General features: G+C 32.9%; 1 protein-coding gene across 4 annotated transcripts in view; it reads left to right on the forward strand.

The window, feature by feature from the left end:
* The window catches only part of LOC128240323 (uncharacterized), a 62,358-nt gene that overhangs the window by 34,546 nt on the left and 3,917 nt on the right, over nt 1-23,895 (forward strand). For 2 of the 4 annotated variants that reach the window (XR_008262142.1, XM_052956922.1), the window contains exon 8: nt 20,790-20,986. Coding sequence is in view for 2 of the 4 variants with exons in the window: in XM_052956922.1 (XP_052812882.1) it covers nt 20,790-20,986 (197 nt within the window). In the remaining 2 variants the exon portion in view is untranslated. Of the gene's footprint in view, nt 1-9,458; nt 9,548-9,844; nt 9,880-20,789; nt 20,987-23,895 lie in introns of those variants that run through there. The other 2 variants (XM_052956925.1, XM_052956924.1) reach the window with 2 other exon arrangements.

The following is a 23,895-nucleotide window of genomic DNA, read 5'->3' on the forward strand; positions in this document are numbered from 1 at the left end:
TGTTTTAAAACTGTGCATCCGCTTTTACAAAGGGTTAAAGGCAATAACACCATAATAATCATATCTTTTTACAAATAAACAAAACTATAGTAGTATTTACCTTAATGCAACCAATGCTGCCACAATGAACATGCTTGATTACTCTTCCATTGAATTTTTGTTCTATAGTTTGGAAGATATGACCATCAAAACTCCACTTCATTGAAAATTCCATTTTACATACATGCGCTTGCTCAGTGAACTTAGGAATGGAGAGGGCAGTGCGTATGCAAAATAAGACTTTCCCCTGCTAGCCACTGACACTGACGCGATGCAAGTTTGTTCAGCATAATGATGTATAACTAAGCATGGCATTGGGGTAATTTAAGATCTAGCACTCTGGTGGCTGGATAGTTAATGCCAAAATTTAATTGCCATTTACATCCCAGGGGCTTTGTGTCAAAGCCAACTGATTATAGTGCATAAAGTGCCTCGTTTAAGAAATGTTTTACCAATTTATATCATGGTGTAGTTAACTTGTGTGAAATATAAAGAATTCTTTAAGGATAACAATGTCTGTTTAACCGTAAACCATTTAAACTTTCTGATATGATGACGTCTTCGAAAAGGTGTATTTGTGTATAACTCATGAGAGTTGAGCTAATCGTGTTTAAATTAAATAAATCAAATCAATCATCAATATTCCAAGTAAAACATATTTTTATCAATTTCATTAAAATTAAACATGATGCAAATATACTTCAAAATACTTAAATAGCGTTCGTATTCTCTCTCATTGTTCGTAATCAATTAATATATGAAGTTTTATTGAGTCGCTCAAAATTTTGTAATTTCACTCACACAAAAATCGAAATGGACAGATTGCCGGGGAGACGGCTATTATTATCTAACCAGTTTTCTATTTTCAGTAATATGTGCTTGTACATTGTTGTCGGCAAGTCAACCAGAACTTGACTTTACAAAGAGACGCATTTTTCAATCCTCAGACTGCAACTGAGTAGCATTTATCTGATGGAACGAAGTGAATGATTAAATAATTTAGGTGTTTATTATAGGTGTTATTGAGATTGGCAATTCAGTTAGCAAGTCATCCATCCTCCATAAATCCCCCAACTTTGGTCAATCCTGCAGTAAGAACAAACAGCGGTCTGCATAGGACTGTAGTAATTATTTCAACTACTATCATAATTTTACTACTATATACCAGCATGGATAATCAAATCAGCCAGTCACTAGTTTAACAGCGTAATAAACTATGATAGAGCAGGTTTGGTGGGAACTGACCCCTAATAACAAATGTTAGACTCTTTCTTGGAAATTGATAACTGTAGTATAAAAGGATGGTTTCTTTTAATGCATGTTAATTTTCTTTCATTATTTTGTCTGCTGTTATCACCGCGTTTTCATCATCGTACTCTTGTGTTTTCATCATCGTACTGTCTTGTATTTAACATCGTACTGTCGTGTAATCATTATTGCACTATAGTGTTTTTATCATCGTACTATCGCGTTTTTATTGAAGTACAATTGTATTTCCATCATCGCACTGTCATGAAGTCATCATCGTATTGTCGTGTTATAATCATTGTTCTATTGTCTTCCGGTGCGCATGAGCATAGAAGATTTCCCCTCCAAGTGCTAACATGTTGGTTTCAGGGGTGCGTGTCTTTGAAATATATCTTCAACCGAAGATCATTATCTTCATCATCATCATCATCATCATCATCATCATCATCATCATCATCATCATCATCATCATCATCATCAACATCAAAAACAACAGCAACTACGCATTATAACCTCGTTAGCACCATTCACGTCATCATTGCATCATGATTTGCATAAATGTCGTTGTTACCTAATTGCTACTATAAATATCATTATCTTAGTTGTGGTCATCACATAATCATTGTAATCATTGTTGTCATGTTGCGTCGTGATATGGTTATCATTATCTTAGTTGACGTCATCGTCGTCGCATTGTGATTTGTATTATTGTAAAAATTGTCGCCAATGTGGCATTATCGTAACTATCATAATCAACATTCTCATAATCACAATACGCATAATCATCATCATCATCGTCATCATCATCATCATCATCATCATCATCATCATCATCATCATCATCATCATCATCATCATCATCATCATCATGTTGCACATTTGCACTTACTTTACATAGCATTCAATGTACCCAAAATAATAGTTCAGTTATCATAGATTTGATGTTCAATAATCATCATACTTACACCAAGTTTGCTACGGAGGGTCGGTTTCCCGGAAAAAAACTTTTAGGTTGTGCTTGTGGAATATTATTTCAGATGTTTTTGTTCTAAAAATACAACGTATAAGACTGACATATTCGGGTTTCTATGGTTGCCTTGGTTCTCAAACACGTTAAATCCCGAATGGAATAGTTGTATTACAGAATAGCAGCATGAGCAAGCAAATAGTCAGAATAGAGATCGCAAGAGTAGTAATAGTAGTGGAAGTTGAAGTTGTTGTTGTTGTAGTAGTAGTAACAGTATCAGTAGCAGCAGCAGCAGCAGCAGCAGGTAGTAGTAGTAGTAGTAGTAGTAGTAGTAGTAGTAGTAGTAGTAGTAGTAGTAGTAGCAGCAGCAGCAGCAGCAGCAGCAGCAGCAGCAGCAGCAGCAGCAGTAGTAGTAGTAGTAGTAGCAGATCCAATAGCAGGAAGTGTTGTAGAAGTATTATTATTCATAAAAAGGCAGGTGCTTTTATAAAGTAAATATGACGTTACGTCATTTTACTTCAGACTGTGCCATTTGCTTTAGGGCTGTGCTATCATTAGTTTTTTTCAAACGACCGATGAGTTTACGAGACGTTTCTTATACAACTGTATTATTTTCATCAAGTTTGACGCAATTATGATTGGAGATTTACAATGATGGTGATCGTATCCGATATTTTTTTCACATGAAGGGCAAATTATTTTATGTGCATGCGCACCGTAAGGCGATAGTATGATGGTAAAAACATGACAGAATGATGGTGAAAACGCGACAGTACGATTATTAAAACAAAACAATCTATGATGTAAATCCCACATACCCATGATGGAAACATGACAGTAAGAAAGTGAAAACATGACAGTACAATGACCAAAACATAACAGTACGATGACAAAAAAGGCAGTAGTGCCATGCTGAAAACATGACATTCCGATGTTGAAAATATGACAGTACTATGGTGAAAACATGACAATACATGACATTACCATGGTGGAAACATGACAGTACGATTGTGAAAACATGACATTACCATGACAAAAACCTGACAGTACATTAGTGAAGCATGACAGTACGATGGCAAAAAAAGGCAACAGTACCATGGTGAAAACATGGCATTACGATAGTGAAAACAAGACAGTACGATGGAATGAACATGACATAACCGTGATGAAAACGTGACAGTACGATGGTGAAAACAAGACAGAATGATGGCGAAAAGGCGCAGTCCCATGATGAAGAAAATATATTACGATGGTGAAAGATAAAAGCAGGATGGTGAACACATGACAGTACAATTGTGAAAACATGACAGTAAAATGATGAAAAGGAGACAGTATGATGATGAAAAAAGACAGTACGATGGCGAAAAGGCGACAGTCCTATGTAGAAAACATGACAGTACGATAAAACATGACAGTACGATGGTGAAAACATGACAGTACGATGGTGAAAACATGACAGTACCATGATGGAAATATTATAGTACAATTGTGAAAACATGTAGTTACCATGACAAAAACATGACAGTGCGTTAGTGAAAACATGACAGTAAGATGGCGAAAAAGGTAACAGTACCATGGTGAAAACATGGCATTACGATAGTAAAAATATGATAGTACGATGGCATAAACATGACATAACCATGGTGAAAACATGACAGAACGTTGGTGAAAATATGACACTACGATGGCGAAAACATTACGGTACGATGATGAAAACAATGACAGTACGATGGTGAAAACTTGATAGTATAGTGGTGAAAACGCGACAGTACGATGGTGAAAACATGACGGTACGATGATGAAAACAATGACAGTACGATAGCGAAAAAATGACATTACAATGGTAAAAACGCGACAGTACTATGGTGAAAACAAGACAAAATGATTGGGAAAAGGCGCAGTCCCATGATGAAGAAAATACATTACGATGGTGAAACATAAAAGCAGGATGGTGAAAACATGACTGTACAATTGTGAAAACATGACAGTAAAATGGTGAAAAGGCGACAGTATGATGGCGAAAAGGCGACAGTTCTATGAAGAAAACATGACAGTACGATAAAACATGACAGTACGATGGGGAAACATGACAGTACGATGGTGAAAACATGGCAGTACCATGATGGAAACATGACAGTTCAATTGTGAAAACATGTAATTACCATGACAAAAACCTGACAGTGCGTTAGTGAAAACATGACAGTAAGATGGCAAAAAAGGTAACAGTACCATGGTGAAAACATGGCATTACGATAGTGAAAATATGACAGTACGATGGCATAAACATGACATAACCATGGTGAAAACATGACAGAACTTTGGTGAAAATATGACACTACGATGGCGAAAACATTACGGTACGATGATGAAAACAATGACAGTACGATGGTGAAAACTTGACAGTAAAGTGGTGAAAACGCGACAGTACGATGGTGAAAACATGACGTTACGATGATGAAAATAATGACAGTACGATAGCGAAAAAATGACATTACAATGGTAAAAACGCGACAGTACTATGGTGAAAACAAGACAAAATGATTGGGAAAAGGCGCAGTCCCATGATGAAGAAAATACATTACGATGGTGAAACATAAAAGCAGGATGGTGAAAACATGACTGTACAATTGTGAAAACATGACAGTAAAATGGTGAAAAGGCGACAGTATGATGGTGAAAAAAGACAGTACGATGGCGAAAAGGCGACAGTTCTATGAAGAAAACATGACAGTACGATAAAACATGACAGTACGATGGTGAAACATGACAGTACGATGGTGAAAACATGGCAGTACCATGATGGAAACATGACAGTTCAATTGTGAAAACATGTAATTACCATGACAAAAACCTGACAGTGCGTTAGTGAAAACATGACAGTAAGATGGCAAAAAAGGTAACAGTACCATGGTGAAAACATGGCATTACGATAGTGAAAATATGACAGTACGATGGCATAAACATGACATAACCATGGTGAAAACATGACAGAACGTTGGTGAAAACATGACAGTACGATGGCAAAAACATGACGGTACGATGATGAAAACAATGACAGAACGATGGTGAAAACTTGACAGTATAGTGGTGAAAACGCGACAGTACGATGGTGAAAACATGACGTTACGATGATGAAAATAATGACAGTACGATAGCGAAAAAATGACATTACAATGGTAAAAACGCGACAGTACTATGGTGAAAACAAGACAGAATGATTGCGAAAAGGCGCAGTCCCATGATGAAGAAAATACATTACGATGGTGAAACATAAAAGCAGGATGGTGAAAACCTGACAGTATGATTGTGTAAACATGACAGTAAAATGATTAAAAGGCGACAGTATGATGGTGAAAACAAGACAGTACGATGGCGAAAAGGCGACAGTCCCATGTAGAAAACATGACAGTACGAAGGTGAAAACATGACAGTAAAATGGTAAAAATGCGACAGTACAATGGTGAACACAAGACAGTAAGATGGCGAAAAGAAGACAGTCGAATGCTGAAAACATGACAGTACGAAGGTGAAAACATGACAGTACGATGGTGAAAACATGATAGTACGTTGATGAAAACAAGGCAGTATAATGGTGAAAATCAGACAGTACAATGGTGAAAACAAGACAGTATAATGGCGAAAAGGCCATGGTGAAAACATGACATTACACGTTGAAAACATGATAGTTCGTTGGTGAAACATGACAGTACGATGGCAAAAAGGCGACAGTCCCATGATGACAGTACGATGTTGAAAATGTGACAGTACGAAGGTGAAAACATGACAGTATGATGGTCAAAACGCGACAGTACGATGGTGAAAAGAGGACAGTACGATGTTCAAAACATAACAGTACGATGATGAAAACGCAACAATAAGAAGTTCTTAAAGTGTAAATGTGATGCTAAAAAAAGAAATGAATATCAAAAAAATTCTGAAACGAAAACTTGTAATTTTATGCTGCTGATTATATATAGTTTACTTACGGTTACAAAATAATAGTAATGCATAGATTGTACCTAAAACATACGTTTGCTGCATTCAATATTACGGAGGTAACGTTCATTTACATAGACACTGCATGCATACTTGTATATCAACGTAATGCACCAGTCAATTGTAACCACGCCCCAACCCCCCCCCCCCCCCTCCTCCCAGGTCCGTGGATTAGCGGGGACTTTGACTTTTGGTCCAGCCATGATCCCCGTCCTTCGGGGAAAAACTAGTGGTAAAATCCTCGCAAAATTCCCCCGCACCCAAGTAAAGACTATTCCTGGCTATTTTTGGCGCAAAGACAAAACCATCTCATTCACCCGGCACTACCGGGCTACCTGAAAGGTAAAAATACGGCCCATTTCCCCGGCTATCCCGCCGGATATGTGGGAGGGGGTGTGGTTACAAATTGACTGGTGAAAAAGCTTATACACTTTCTTAACATCTTAATCTTTCAGTATGTTCCTAGATTTTTCCAACGAAAAATGAGAATCGTTAAATTAACCATAGTAAAGGCACTCGCCGCACTGAATCAAAATGTAATATTATTATGATAAGTAAAACCAATGCTTGAAACATAAACAAATGTACCTGTCACTCTAGTGAATTGTTATATTGATTTTACGGTGATGCAATTGTAATACATATGTATTATTATATTAAGGCATACGCAATCTTTTTGTTTGCAACAGATTACTAAGACTATCTATGTTACTTGCGTCATCATGAGATCACATTGAAGACTTATACATGAAGTCATTAATCAAACATCTTTTCTTGTGCAAGAGTTCTTATACACGTTAACATTGGTTCATCTACTTTAAACGCTGGTCCCTGTGCTAATTTTGTACAATATTGAAATAATCTTGTCAGCGGCCTCCCGGGGAGCCAATTTATTATCTTGATAATGAATGGAAAACAACAGTTTCTTTAAGATATATATTTCTTCGATCATACTTATTGAAGTATTTTATAAAAGTTGTTTATCTGCCAAGCTTTATTCTTACAGAAGAAGATTTGCAATGGAGCAAATCTAAAATGTTAACTGTTAAATAGTCAGTTAAGTTACCGTGTTTCTTTAGACGTCGTATAGACGCCTATTTCATGTGACTACAATATCGATTTTATTTCGGACTTTAATAGTATAATTGGAACAATCGTGTAGTTTAAAACATAGTACATGTATCTAATTAAAGTTGGTATGGCACTTTGTTTTATTGCAAAAGTCCCAATTTTATTATGTCTCTATTCTGTTTGCACTTAACCAAACATTTTTCGGCAAAAAATTAAAAGTCATGTTCTTACATATTTTCTTGTCAATATTTTGAACACCGTTGTTCGTTGCAATGTGACGTACCATTGCTAAAGTTGAATGCTCTTTGGACGTGATAATACATATAATAATATTAATCATCATCATAAGCATAATCATTAAATTATTATTGTTATCATTATTATTTTCATCGTTATCAGCAGATTCGTAATAGTTCTTGTCTTCAATATCATGTTCATTTTGTCATCACCGTTGTCATAATCCTTTTGATTGTTGTCGCAACCATTGACGACGTGGTCGTCTTTGTATTTATGTTTATCGTATATTCATGTCTATATGAATATAACAATGTCAAGATTAAGGTTATGTGTCTGGAACTCTACATTTTAACATCCATATAAAAAAGAACACGAACAGACAGAAGAAACATACGCACGGACATATGGACCGATGAACGAACAAACACGCACGCATACATATAACGTCCTGCATTATCAAGTTGCTATTAATGACCTTCAATGATTAATGCTTTATGATATTGAGCTGTACATAAAGTAATTTAAAAAATTGTGTTGCACATCAAAACGCGTTCGTATAACAATTATAATAATGATGTTAATACTTCCATTAGCTGTGTCTGTGATAAGTTACACGTGTAACATACACATATATCAATATCAATGTTCATGCTTTTAGTCTGAAACTATGAAAAGGAGCATACACCACAAATTGACGCGATCAGACGGATGAAAACAGTTTTATCCTGTTATTGTTTCGATTTAAAATCGACTTCTTTTTTGAAATTACAGACGGAAGGATTGAGTTCTCAATCAAATTCAAGTTCTTACATGTACAAGATATATTGTTTGATATTTACTTAGGTAGCGCCCATTCTAACAGTACCAGTATCAATGCTGTTGAATAAAGAGAAAACAAGTGCATATATAGAGGGAGATGAGTATAATGTACACGTATTGTTAAATAAAATTGTAGATGGTGCTTTTTAACTAAGTAGGGCTGATACAATATAGGGCATAACGAGTTCTGGTTATACACAGCTATAAACAGCTCGGGACTCGAATCCTCAACCCCCTGCTTGCAAGTCAGGTGCTTAACCACTATGAGCTACCTGAAGGGTTGGTATACTTCTGTAAGGGCAATCAACAAATCAACAAATCGATCCGATGACCCAAAACTATACAAATGTGCATTCATATTAACAATAACCTGTGTTAAATTAAACAGATAATAAAATATGTTACCTTTGACCATTCATATACATTTGACATTATGCAGTTGCAATGCGATCTGTATGAGACAAGAAATGGGGAAAAGGTTTTTGTTATCCATGCTTATTAGTCATTTGTTTCAGCTTTAGTCACTGTACTGTCAGCTTAGTCAAAAGCTAACATTATTATGATTGAATGTGTTGCCAGATATATATTTTTTCAGTCCAGAGCCTATTTTCATAAGTTTGGACTAGATTGACGCTAAAATCAGTCAATAGTAAAACCTTTGTTTTATTTTACCAGTTAAAACACTCAGTAACACCAGCTTGATGTCAGATATTACCCTTGTAATTGCAAAGCCCATTAGTGTCAAGATCAGATCAATATTTGTCTTGAAATCCGCAACAGTTGTTCAAGTGCCTATAACTGCTCATCAGCAGGTCATAAAACGAAGCTTCAAGATTGAAGGCAAATGTCTAGAAATTAAGAAATTTGCGGAGGGATATAATTCACCAATAAGCAACAATCCAGAATGTGATTTATCAATATGACTACTAAAATGTGAAATAAAATTGATTTTGACTGAACTGTTTAGGATACACAACGTTGATAGTCTGCTTAAATTTTGTTGAACTTTATCAGTTAATTGAAACTAATTCCCACAATATTTAGCTGAAATCAATAATGGATTATCTCGGAATATCTTTAGAACACATTTCTTTGGAAGATGTCATTGATGAAGAAACCAACACATTAGGAATATCCCTTGAGGAAATGGAAACCTCTTTAAATGCTCAGGTACTTTACATGTTTTACTCAAATATTCTTATATAAATAACTCTACTTATGTAAAGCAGTTAACCTTTATGTCGTAAAGGCAGATTAAAAGCAATGTTTGTATTGAATACACCATGGAATTTATCTTAATGCTCGATTTAGATTAACATTATATTTTATAATGCTACGTAATTCCATTTACTAATATAACGATATTTGATCAAACGGTATTAAGTACATGAATATGTATGATGTATGCTTAACATAGTTAATGGTTTTTTAAGACTATTATAATTATTATAATATTTGACCTTTCAGGATTTGTCAAAGCATATTTTTGAGTTTGATGATGAATTTATCTTCAGCCTAAAGGTAAACTGTTATTTTTTTGTTATTTAATAAATGTATACTGCCAGTGACGTTTATAGTTTGTTTGAGTGATTTAGACTCTTAATGTGTGTATTTAGATCAACAATTTTGTTTACATTTTATAATGTCTGCCTACCTCTTCTGATTTCTTTATCAGATGGATGTCAAAAGTTGTATTGTTTCGGAGTATTCACTACCTGTTGTTATCTGTAGAAATCGAAAGGTCATACAGACTTTTACAAACTTTTATTTGTATGCAATAGAACGGAACGGGTGTTTTTTTAGCTATAATGGCATTATTTCAACTTTAAAATATTTAATTGTTTACTGCGCAATTTACTTTCACTTTTGGTTTTAAGTGTCTGCAGTATGATTGTTGTTTAAGGGTCATTGCTTTTGAACTTTAATAAACACAATAAACAAATCAGTTACACTGACGTTCTCAGACTCGTCATTTTTATTTATTTAAGTAAATCAAAGTTTCAAAAATTACAAAAGAACTATTTCAGTATAAATTCAAGCACATTTCGGCTTTTTATATTTCCAGCGCAGGAGTATGTTTTTGCAATTTGTATTTACTTTACGCATGCGATTTTCTTCGGTTAATCATAATCATTAGATTCGGCGCAAAGGCGCTATTTGATTATATGCGCATGGAATTCATGTTAATGGAATGCGCATTATATTATTGTGATATTTTGTTCATTAATGCTCTATAGAGTTTTTTATAATTCACCCAATACCGTGATTCAGAGGCATACTTGAAATTAAGAAATGGCTGAGTGTTTGATAATCAGAACTTTGAACGATTTGTTCCTGTTTTTCCTGCATTATACCCGGCTAATTGGGTGCCAGACTATTAAGGTCGTTGGTTTGAATCCCGGTAGGAAAATACGACTTTGATTTATACGGTCCCATAATAAAGGCGGTTGGCCTACTTGTTTATGACCCGGGACTCAGTCATTGAGAGGGATAATTGATATAATCGATGGACATTTTCAGTTCAATCGATGTAAAATAGAAAAAAGAAATACTTAGTATCATGAAGCTTTTGTAGTGAAATTCAAAAACACATGATTCAGAAATATTTAGCTAGTATTTATTAAACAAGTATTGCATTCTTGAAAGGGCAATACGAGGAGTATTCTTCCACGTTACATGCATAACAAGGTGCAGTTATTTATGTTATGCTGTTGATATGTTTTCCTATTGTCCTCTCAGGAATGCAATATTTTTTAAAATGTAATTAAATGTGATTCTTCAATTCACAACGTGTATTACATTTACATTCATTAAATGTTATTTGCATGCATTTACTAAACGTGTAAATGTATACTTTTTTCAATAATTAAGTATATATGCACATTTATGAAACCATCATGTTGTTACTATTTATTTAGTTATACATTTTTTATAACTGATGTGACTCTTTAAAGGATGTAGGAGCTAATGTTTGCACAATCAAAGCATTCCAGAGATTGACTTTTACAAGTTACACAATAACAAAATGATTAACATAGGTTATCGGCCTCATGTATCTGATACATACGGTGGAACATAACTGCCGTCAGATAATCTGTTAACGTCTGCGAGTTGTTCGTGTTAACCACTTAATTATGCGATAATTATCAAGCTATCTAGTTAATAGAAACTGTTCTCTGTAAGATAAATATCACAATACTAAAAACTGGCATCAAAGTGCTCGGAACTGCCACCTTTTTCCCTTTTAGCTGCATAAACAGGTTATCTAGTTATGGTTAGCGAATTCCACTTAATTAGGAACATAATTACCGGCAGATAACATTCGTGTTACCACATATTTATAAATGCATTTTGGCCTTTAGCTTCAACTGGTTATCTAGTAAGTGTTTATGAATTCCATTAAATAAGTACATTCTAACTGGTTAACAAGATACGATTCATGTTACCAGTTATTGTTTTGATTATTCCATGGATCATTTTCAATGTGCCCATATCAAGCAGTCCTACAGTTTATGCCAGGTTTCTGGATGTTGGTCCATTTTGGAAGCCTCACTTCACAGCTAGGTGTTTATTATGCATGTAATTGAGATAACCAACTTCTGTCAGCAGGGGCCCATTAACCACTCTTCCCTGGTCAGTTTTGGGGTCAGATGGATATTTATCAGAGAGCATCTTCAGTACGATTTCTGCACTAAAATTCACGATGACTATAGAAAAGCAATTTATATCATTTACTCTAGTTTTAAACTGTTTATGAAAATGAAAAAAACAACATAATCATTGATTCCATAGCAAAGAAATGAAACATTGAAGTAAATAAAAAAATATATTCAGTCTTATCGTTTGATTTAATTTCGAACGGAATAACTTTATACATGGGAGTTTTATTTATACTTTTCATTAAGATAACGTTAGCTGTCTACTTACTACAAAAGTATCAATATCAACCCTATTATACCCAATGAAATGTACAATTGAATGAAATGGATATTTAGGTTTTATAAAACATAATAATTTATGTATTACATGTATATCTTACAGTGTCAATAATGCAGTTATAATGAAGTTTGTTATATATGGTCATATTTAAAGAATATGTTTTTCGCAATTTTCACAACAAATGAAAATTAATACTTTCTTTTGCTGCATTTTTGGAACAAGAAAAGAATACTGCAAACTTGATACATTGCTATTTTTCACTTTAGGATGATTAAGCGTAATTCAACCGTATTAAATCATAGCAACATTATCCAATTGCTAACAGTCTCATAATTATAAAGTCTAAATTTTGTAAACTCTGAAGTCATCACTTGGATTGAGGTTCGTATGTTTTCAGGTGAAATACTTTTTTGATTAAATTATAATAACTCTGGTTTTACTAAGTGCAGTGGGACACGAAACCCGAGATGCAAAACGTCCTTACCTAAATAACGCCCGAGGTTTCTGGACTTTAGGTAATATAATCGAGTTTTAAGTAACACAAGTTGGCATATTACCTACAGACGGAATCACAGACAGACGATGGACGACCAAGGGCAAATCTATATGTCCCCCCCATTTTATGGGGGCATAAGATGTAATATTAAAAGAAATGTAATATTTTAACCATTTGCCAAAAAATAAGGTCATACATTGATGTACTTAGATATTCTTATTACTTATAACACAGCTTACAACTTATTTTTTGTAATCTGAGCACTATATTACCTTGATGTTGAAACTGAACTTTCATAGGTTTCTATTGATACATTGACATTGTGGTATTTGCTAAAATGCATTTCAAAAAAACATCATTGCCCACTTTTCATGTGAATTATATAAGCCCTCTTTATGTTGTGTATCTTAGTTTATGTAATTTTCTAGAAAATTCATATCCGAAAATATAGCTTTTGAAACAGCGATTAAAATCTTCTTTACTGACACAGTTAAATCAACGTTTGTTTTCTTTGTAAGATTTCTCTTCTTAATTTGCATTGTTGTGTGAGAACATTCTTCATTAGAAGAGTGATTAAACATTATACACACTTCATGGAAGCTTTCCATATTATATATATATATATCATATGAGAAATGATCACAACAAAGCAATACTGTATCTTAAACCACCATGTCCGGACTTTTGATATCATACCAGTATATTTGAACGTTATATGACTCCTTTTATTTTAATATAATATTTAAAATTATCCAACTTTTTCTGATCGTTTGCAATCCTACATGCACAGTTGATGTAAATTTTTAATCACAGCAGTCACTGAACTTTTATTACATGTTTCTGTAATACAATGTATGTAGAGCATTTTCCAGAAATATATATTTTCTCCATATTATTTTCTCTTTGCGAAAAAGCAAAAATATGTGTATATTAAAGCATCTTATAATAGGGTAATAACTTATTAGTAGTGCGTTTTGATAAGGGAGATGGAATTCGACTCAAGTCGCACGAGGCGCTTACTGACTGAAATCAATATCTTAAAACATCAACAACAGTTAAATAAGACATTCCGGATCGACATGTTATTAATATATATATCAATGGTTTAAATCACTTAAAAGATACATGATTTCGTAATAAATGTTACATTCATGACAAACTTGTTTTATGACGTCATTTAAACATTGCACAATGATACTTGATGGACGTCAGTATAGTGGATTTTGGACTACCGTATATAATAATAAAAAACAAATAATAATAATAATAATAATGATAATAATAATAATAATAATAATAATAATAACTATGATATACAAAATTTATACAAAAGCATTCGGTAATAAAATTATTTTAATAATCAAGATAGCGAAAGTTGAAATACCAAGAAAAACATCCTAACATAAAATGGCCCAAATCTCAAGACAAGAACAGCTATTACTCACAAATTAATCAGACAAACAGCTCCCAGCAGGGAAAGGGTCAAGTGGTCAGTTTACAGTTATGTTAGATAAGTTCCACTGATAAGCCCGAGCATCAGCTTGATGCTCAGTAGCGGCATTAACTGTAGGATTGCAAGTGTTCATAACCTTGTGTATAGTGGTCAATAGGTTTATAAATATATGCTTTTGTGCGGTTAAACTGAAAACTAATTTTCTACAAGGGTTAGAATTTTAATATTTTAGTAAGTACCATTGGCATGTAGATTGCCGTTATCCTAAGGTAGTTGGCGAAAAATAAAAATTAGTCCATTGCGCTCTACAATTCAGAGAAATTGCCTCCCATTTACTCCTCATTTTGAGGAAAAAGGCTAATCAGTCCATGAAATCACCATGAAATTGTACCAGTCAATTAATTACCACTTAGTGGGCCATCCTGCTGGGCTGTTGAATGTGTGTATTCCCAGATGATCTTTGTTTTGACTGTTTTGACTGATACTGCAGTGTTAAGCTTGTGGTGAGTTTTTGCATGTATCAAAATGATCTTGAGAATTGGGTAAATATTTGCATACATAGAGAATTGGCCTACGCTAATTGATAAATTAAAAGTTAAAACTGAAATCACAATGTTTTCTTTACAGTTCTTGAAATTGATAAAGGGACATCTAAGTCATTTTTTTCGTATGATTTCTTTATCAGCCTAACTGGCGATAGCTTGTGTTCGGTCTTCAATTTTGTCATACGAGGTCGTATTTAAAATGAGTTGACTTGGGCGTGTGGGGATATTCATGACATTTAGTGATAGCTCTTATTATTAAAAATATATAATATCCCACAAATAGAGATCATTCTAAACTGTTTATGTAAGTATAATGGTATACAACAAAATTAATTCTTCAACTTAAAAGTTCAAGTTAACTGAATCATATGAAATTTAATGAACGACAAAAAAGTTAAAAATAAGATGTACAGCTCGTTTAAAACATGTGCATTGGAATTGAATACCAGCTGGGCAGTCAGGAGTATTTATAAGACTGTGGCTTATGTGTTGCTTCAGATCATTATCACAGAAATGTTGATAAGCAGTGACCCTGTGTAGCCTCTATTAGAATGATAAGTTTGGAAGGCACAAACTCTTGACATTATATTTAATTTTGCACATAAAGGAGTAAAACTGGAAAAAAAGTCATGATACAATACTAAAATGACGGTTTAATTCAGGAGTCCGATGAACCATTGGTTGTTGTTAGTCCAGAGGAACCCACACAGCCACTTCATACATCAACACCAAAGAAACCCATACATGTATGTATTCAACTGCCTGCAAAAATGGGAAAATTTGCTGCAGAAACTGTCCTTTTTACAATTAAGTTACCCCATAAAGTCATGTATTATTTTTAAATAATAAAGAACAATAAACAAATAGATCATATTTATACACCGTGTTATATTTTCATTGCTTAAAAAAACAGTTCATAGATATGTTATCAATTATAATTATTTTTCAGACAAGTAAAACAGGAAAAGGCAGACCAGTTCATATTTATGCACCGTGTTAAATTTTAATTGCTTGTAAAAAAGTTCATAGATAATGTTTATCAATTATAATTATTTTTCAGACAAGTAAAACAGGAAAAGGCAGACCAGTTCGGAGGTTATTAAAGCTTAAGAAAACAGGGGAAGTGCAACGTCTACAGCCATGTAGGAGATGATGTTTTCATAGCAATGTATCCCAGAGCCAGATCATCAGGGCTAGAGAAAAAGTATAGACGAAAGATTTCAACTGTAGAGTTGACTGGAAGTTGGAAAAGTTTGAAGAATCCCCGAATTGTTTTGGTTATGTTACCAAACCTTTCAAGATTTAGTTGGTAATATTCCCAGAAATATATTTAACTCTGTCAATAAATATGAGCTGGTTAAGCTCTGCGATTATGTTAAAGAATCGGTATGTATTCGTAATGTTATTCCTAATAATTATTATTATTATTATTATTAATTTAGTTCATCCTCTGATACTGCTGCCTTTACGTCAACATATTTGTGTCTTTAACCATACCACTAACCATGTACAAGCATTTGATATCAAAAACCTAAGTGTATGTGTTTAGACGATGTTCTGATGTATATGACTTATAAACGTCTGTTCTGTTCTTTTCTGTGTTTTTTTTTTTAAATCATAATATGCGAATGTCCACACTTGTATTTAAAATAATTATTGTCAAATTGTAAAATTGCAAGAGACATACCTGTAATACTGAAATAACATTCTAGTAGGTTTAAACAACCAGGAATATGTAATCTATGTCTTCTTATCAATCAACACTTATTAGAGTCAAACGTCATGGTCATAACTCATATTCGCCATTAAAATGTTGTCGTATTTACTTATTCCCTTCTAAGAGGACACATTTTATCTGCAAATATCTGTTATCATCTGAACACGATTGAACACTATGTCTACTATCCTCACACTTTGAATGGTCATACTCTTTAAACTGCCTTAAAGTCATCCAATGGCAATGACCAATCAGCTGTCATTAAGTCCATGCATATTTCGAGTGTTCAAATAATCCTGACAACATGGCGCTCAGGGGGTGGTGGGGATTAATATTTGACAAACATCTCTTGTTTTAAAATGTTTATATTTTTATTGGAAATATTACCAAACATTTGCGAATATTGCATGTTTTAGAAATGTTTAGAACAATTTAGTCATACTTTAGATTATTCTGGGAATATTACAAACATGCTGAAAAACCTGCTGTTAATTTTAATACTATGCAATGAAGATTTTGGTAATATTTCCAGAATGTTTCATGTCCTACAGCAGCCCACGTGGAGCTTTTTCTTTTGGATTATTTTATTTCAATTCATCTTTTGATATGCCCAAAAAAGTTTTGGTAATGTTTCCAAATATTTCAAGATAATATAATTGTATTCAGGATGAATTTGAGAACGATAACGGAAAATGTTCGTAATTCATTTTGGGAATATTACCAAATATTTGTGACTAATCTAGTTTAAGAATGATATAGAAAATCTCTCGGCATAATATGGATTATTTTGGGAATGTTCTCAAAAATGTTGAAAAGCCCCAGTTTTCAATACTATACTATGAACTGTTTGGTCCTACATAAACTATTTGTGGAGTTTTCAAAGGCTTTTTGTTGAATTAGTTTGTTTCAGTTCATCTGGTAATATTCTCAAATAATTTTGGTAATGTTACCAAATATCACGATAAAATTGGTAATATTCCCAGAAAACCTGGACATTTTATTCAGAATCCTAGCAGAAGATGTTCATCATTTATTTTGGGAATATTACCAAATATTTGTGACTTTTCATAGTTGAAGAATATTTTTGAAAATTTCTCGGCATAATATCGATAGTTTTGGGAATGTTCCCAAAAATGTTAAAACCCCCACTATAACTTTAAATACTATACTTTGAAATGTTTGGTAATATTCCCGAAAGATTTTGGTAATGTTACCAGAAATTTCAAGATTAACTTTGGTAATATTTCCAGAAAACCTGGACATTATTTCCAAGACGAATTTTAAAATGTTAGCCGAAAATGTTCATAATTCAGAAAAAAATACCAAATAAGTGTGACAACCCCTAGTTTTTATTAATTTTAGAAAACCTCTCAACATACTATGGATACTTTTGGGAATATTACCAGAAATGTTGAAAACCACACCAAAACTCTTCGATACTATATTACAAAGTGTTTGGAAATATTTTCAAAATGTTTTGGTAATGTTACCAACTTTTTGAGATCAAATTGGAAATATTCCCAGAAAACATGAACATTATATTCAGAATCTTAGCAGAAAATGTTCATCACTTATTTTGGGAATATTACCAAATATTTGTGACTTTTCATCGTTGAAGAATATTTTAGAAAATCTCTCGGCATAGTATCGATTATTTTGGGAATGTTCCCACAAATGTTGAAACCCCAACCATAACTCTTCAATACTAAATTACAAAGTGTTTGGAAATATTTTCAAAATATTTTGGTAATGATACCAATTTTTCAAGATCAAATTGGTAATGTTCCCAGAAAACCTGGACATTATATTCAGAATCCTAGCAGAAAATGTTCATCACTTTTTTTGGGAATATTACCAAATATTTGTGACATTTCATAGCTGAAAATATTTTAGAAAATCTCCCGGCATAGTATTGATTATTTTGGGAATGTTCCCACAAATATTGAAACCCCTACCACAACTTTCAATACTATACTACGAAGTGTTCGGAAATATTTTCAAAATGTTTTGGTAATGTTACCAAATTTTCAAGATCAAATTGGTAATATTCCCAGAAAACCTGGACATTAAATTCAGAATCCTAGCAGAAAATGTTTATCATATTTTTGGGGAATATTACCAAATATTTGTTACTTTTCATAGTTGAAGAATATTTTAGAAAATCTCTCGGCATAGTACCGATTATTTTGGGAATGTTCCCACAAATGGTGAAACCCCCACCGCAACTTTCAATACTATACTACAAAGTGTTTGGAATTATTTTCAAAATGTTTTGGTAATGTTACCAAATTTTCAAGATCAAATTGGTAATATTCCCAGAAAACCTGGACATTAAATTCAGAATCCTAGCAGAAAATGTTTAACATTTTTTGGGAATATTACCAAATATTTGTGACTTTTCATAGTTGAAGAATATTTTAGAAAATCTCTCGGCATAGTATCGATTATTTTGGGAATGTTCCCACAAATGTTGAAACTCCCACCACAACTTTCAATACTATACTACAAAGTGTTTGGAAATATTTTCAAAAAATGTTTTGGTAACGTTACCAAATTTTCAAGATCAAATTGGTAATATTCCCAGAAAACCTGGCATACTATGGATACTTTTGGGAATATTACCAGAAATGTTGAAAACCACACTATAACTCTTCAATACTATACTATGAAGTGTTTGGTAATATTCCCAAAGATATTTATAATCCTACAGAAATGCTTTGAGGACATTACAAAGGGTTTCTGTTGAATAAAAATGTTACCATGCTGAAAAGGGAAAGTTGCGTTTTCCCTTTTCATTTTGCGGTTTGTTTAATGTCTTTTTACAATGATTAAAATAAACTAATTTAATGGCACTATGAATGAGTGAATGCTGCGTTTGCATGTTCTACGATGCACAAACTAAATGAATGACATGATTCCTATTAAGTTGAACATTTGAATATAGGCGTAGAATAAAAGGAATATTTGTTCTATACGTGTTAATGTGTTTTACTCGGAATTAATTGTCGGTAGTATTTGTTTATTGAATTTAAATCAAATCTTGATCTTGATCAAGTTATAAAACATTTTTCCTCAGAAAACAAATGTTTAAACGTATTTGTTTAAATTATATCAAAAACACATCCAAACAAGTTAGACAAAAAATATTGGAAATATTCACTTTTGCGCCCATGTTTATTTAACCAATATTGATATTGTTTCCGCAATAGCACTAATTCAATAAAAGTCATTCAGAAAGCTATTTGCTTCTCCTCATTTATTTTCATAAAGAACATTTTACTTATTGTGAAGATTGAAATTGACAAATTGCAAATACAAAGAAAAAGTTCGTCATAATACTTCATAATGCATGTAAGTGTACATCCCTAAATCTTTACATGGCAAGCATATCAAAATTAAATTGGTAAAATGAATGAAGTATAACTTTATAAATATAACAACAGTAGAATAGGAAATAATCAACAATGTATTATCCTTTGTTTCAGCAGAATTTAAATTAAATTTACATCATCTGTTTTCGCTATATTTCTTAACACCATTAACATCTTTAACGATGTTTATACCAAAGTTTATTTAAATCATGACATTACATTCCGTTCTTATATAAAGGTACCAATTTGTATTCCGCAATCACATTATGCTCAATTCAAAATATTCGGCTGCAATTATGTTTATATGGATATTTTTTTGGTATGTTCATGTACGTAGGATCGTTTATATAGCACATTTACTCTTTTCTAATCCATGACCATGAAGCACAGTGCAGTCTATTATTATATAGATGTTACTGGATACTCGATATATATTTCAGTCAAATAGAAATTACACACCAGCATACTTTATTCCATTATGGTAATTTAATTTAACCAGTATAATCTATATGAAGTAAAGCAATATGATTATTTTTGCCTGAACTTTTTCTTAAAATACTTAAACGAGTAGATATCACAATTTATTCCATTTACGCAAAACCTATTTCAATTCCCGTGTTTTTGTTTTTAGTGTCATTTTTAGTGAATCAATCATGTTCTTCCCTTCATCCCCCCGCCTTAATTGTACAGTGTAGGGATAATAATATGCCCAAAAAAAAACATACTTTCAGAACTGAAATATCGAGGATGCTTAAATTAAAATCAAAATGGTTCGTTTGTATCTGGCAATCAAATATCCTGTCCAGTTAATTTTCAATGTATTGTATGGTATATTTGTACTTATATGCATTCTATTACGTCTAATACAACGTTTGTCTTTCCTACTTGCAGACGTACCATCCGTCCCCGGGAAAACCGTATAAAGGCGGCACGTTCACAGGACACTTGTGGCGCGACCATGAAGGCGTGCTGCTATGTAGGATGTTAAAGGCGGCATTCAGGAGAGGGTTGATGTTCAACTTGGGGAAGGAAGGGAAAGTTGTCCTGGATGGTGTCTCATTGTATGATGGCAAAGTGAATACTTTACCGTAAGAATCAGCTTTTATGTATAATAGGAGTCAGCTAAGTGTGTTCAGGAGAGGATAAGCGTTAACTGTTGTGAAGTAGGGGAAATATGTTATGAATGCCGTTTCATTAAAATGCCCATGTACGTTTTATGTAGTTGTAGTCAGGGTAAGCCATTTTTGAAAGCATTAACAATTATCACGTTTTCATAGATCATCGGGGAAGTTCAATACAATAAGTTAGGTTTACATGACGTATAACTTGAGCGGCTTATCAATGTTTCTTTCACGGCGTATGAATGATTTTTCTCATGTGTTTCCGTAAAATAAGAGATTTTATCAATGAAATAACAGCAATTAAAATATAAATTTGATAATGAACTTCAAACTAAGGAGTGAAAGTATCAACTTCAAAAACTTCTTTTACAGCAATTTTACCTGAATAAATACGGCACTTTAGAATCTGTAAATGATGACAATTAATTATTGGTCGTAAGGACAGACTGGATATATTTCACTGAAGATGTTTTAAAAAACACAACTGATCGCTCATAAGGGAAATGTCAATTCCCAATTTTCGTATTTGTTTCAAAACATTTCCTTCCGTACACAACATAAGACGAAAACAAGTGTTCGAACATAACTTTAATGTTATAGCATGTATACAATATATTTTCTTTTTTATATTTGTCTGATACTGTAATTAGAACTTCCCGGGAAATGCACTAAGCAATTGACTGATAAATTAAAATACCCCACTTTTCCTCAATAGTTCTTCGGTAGAATACAGCCTTTAGAAGTCTTGATATCATATTGCTCATTCCAGGAATAAATAGGATTTAGTTCATGCTTAATAATAACAGCTACGGCTCTTATAAAAAATGACGTACTTAAAAAATTCTTCTGTAATATTCAGTATTAGGCATTGGTATTTCATGTCGATAACTATGCGGATGATGACAAACTAACGTAATAAATGGACCTGTTATATAATTATTCATAAAATTTTCATACAATATAACATGTTTTCTCGAAAAACAGATCGCAAATGATCTAGAAGATGAATGCATTGGTTTTTTTTTAACATGTTTTGTTTATAATGGAATGTATAGTATACAAAAACAATAAACGAGGCTCAAGGAGCACGACGTCACCGTCCATGAGGTTGAAAAATAATGTAGACTTCGTTTTAAATGAAGACCATATTTGTAACGTAACATTCAGTGTGTAACGTCGGTAGAATCATTTCCTGATTTTCCTGCACTACCAATCTGGACATGTTTTCCACCCGTTTCAAAGTAATTACGAGAAAGAATCAGTGAGAGAAGCAAACCCGTTTTATTAAACGAATTTTTGTAATTAATTTTTTGTTTCAGTCAATGAGCTCGGAAGTGATAACGTCATACAACTGACGCCATAGATTATTGAGTGTGTTTGCAATTATTATACTATCATACAATAAGTGTTTCTTAAGTAGCAGGTGATATGATAACATGTGTTATAATAGAATAATTAACATGTATTTTTCTGCGTAATTGACTTATTTTTGCGTGCTCCGTGGGAGGTCGTATATCCCCGTTAAATTGCAAATTCCGTTGGTCAAATTGTACGCGTACTCTTGTTCGTCATTATATAGACAATCCGATGTTTCGTCTGACGTAGAGTATTTCAGTCACCAACTTCGTAGTCGTTGATATGAATCATACAAGTTTCAGTGTTAAAGGAGCATGTGCCAGAACAACAGTAAGATACATTAGATCTTAAACGACATAGATACTGACAATCCTTACATAACACACTTATGACTCCATATTTTTTCAGGTGTTATATGTAGTATGGCATTCGTGATTACGATGATTTATTATTGAAGTTTATTTAAATATTCCCTTTTTTCTCTTGTTTCTTTTATCTTCTAGTTTCATTGCATTTATCACAATTAATTTAATGTTCCATAGTTTTAAAAACAAAATCAAGGTTACTTTCTAGGATCAGGTGCACGATCTGATTATACACAATTGTGCAAATATAGAAAGTGTTTATTTTTTAAGAAAGAAGAATTACAAACATATCAATCTTTCTGGCTAAATTCTATAATCATAACATTATACTTTAAAAATGTGTTTGGTTTCATGCTTAATGTTAAGATTGAGTTCAACGCCAATTTATTGTAAGTCGTAATATCAAAACCGTAGATATTATGAACACAAACATCTGTACAGATAAACACATAAAGATTCTTAACTTGTGTTAGAAGTCCAATCATCACTTAGCGTTTAAGTTATGCCCTCTGATATAGTGAACACAAACGCACGAGTGTTAAACATCCCATTATGGTACTCTTGTTGAATGTTTATATTGCTTGTATACTGTCCGTATGTCTACGACTTATATCATGTGTGCTTAATGATCAGCTGGATATGTTTTTAAAATAGCAGAAATTTTGGCATTGCATCTTTTTAAACCGTACCATTGAATTATGGGCTGTCTTCACGCAAGATATTCAAGGAGTGAAATATTATAATACAAATACAATACGGTCAAGTCACCGTATTACTTTAAAAGCTCTATTAATTAAAACGGAGGCAAATAATTTCATATTTAACATACATTATGTGTGAAGAAAATGCGGATTAACATACTTAATGCTATGCCTTTCGCTGAAATACGGAGTTTTATTATTGAAAAAAAATGCAAAATTAGGATTCAAAATATCAACTTTTAGAACTTCTATAAAATTACATTTTAGGTACTTCCTCTTTAACAAAACTAATTACGTCAGCTTTGAACCACAAAATATTGCCAAAACAATTTAAGATTTGCAACAGGTTGCATAAGTTTAAATAAAAATATATTTGGAAATAAACAACTTACCTTTTATTATAAAAATGATAATTATGCTTTTCAAACTTTTTAATGAACTTTGAAGCTAAATG

Source organism: Mya arenaria, chromosome 7 (assembly GCF_026914265.1).
Source record: "Mya arenaria isolate MELC-2E11 chromosome 7, ASM2691426v1".
In the NCBI taxonomy this organism is placed as follows: domain Eukaryota; kingdom Metazoa; phylum Mollusca; class Bivalvia; order Myida; family Myidae; genus Mya; species Mya arenaria.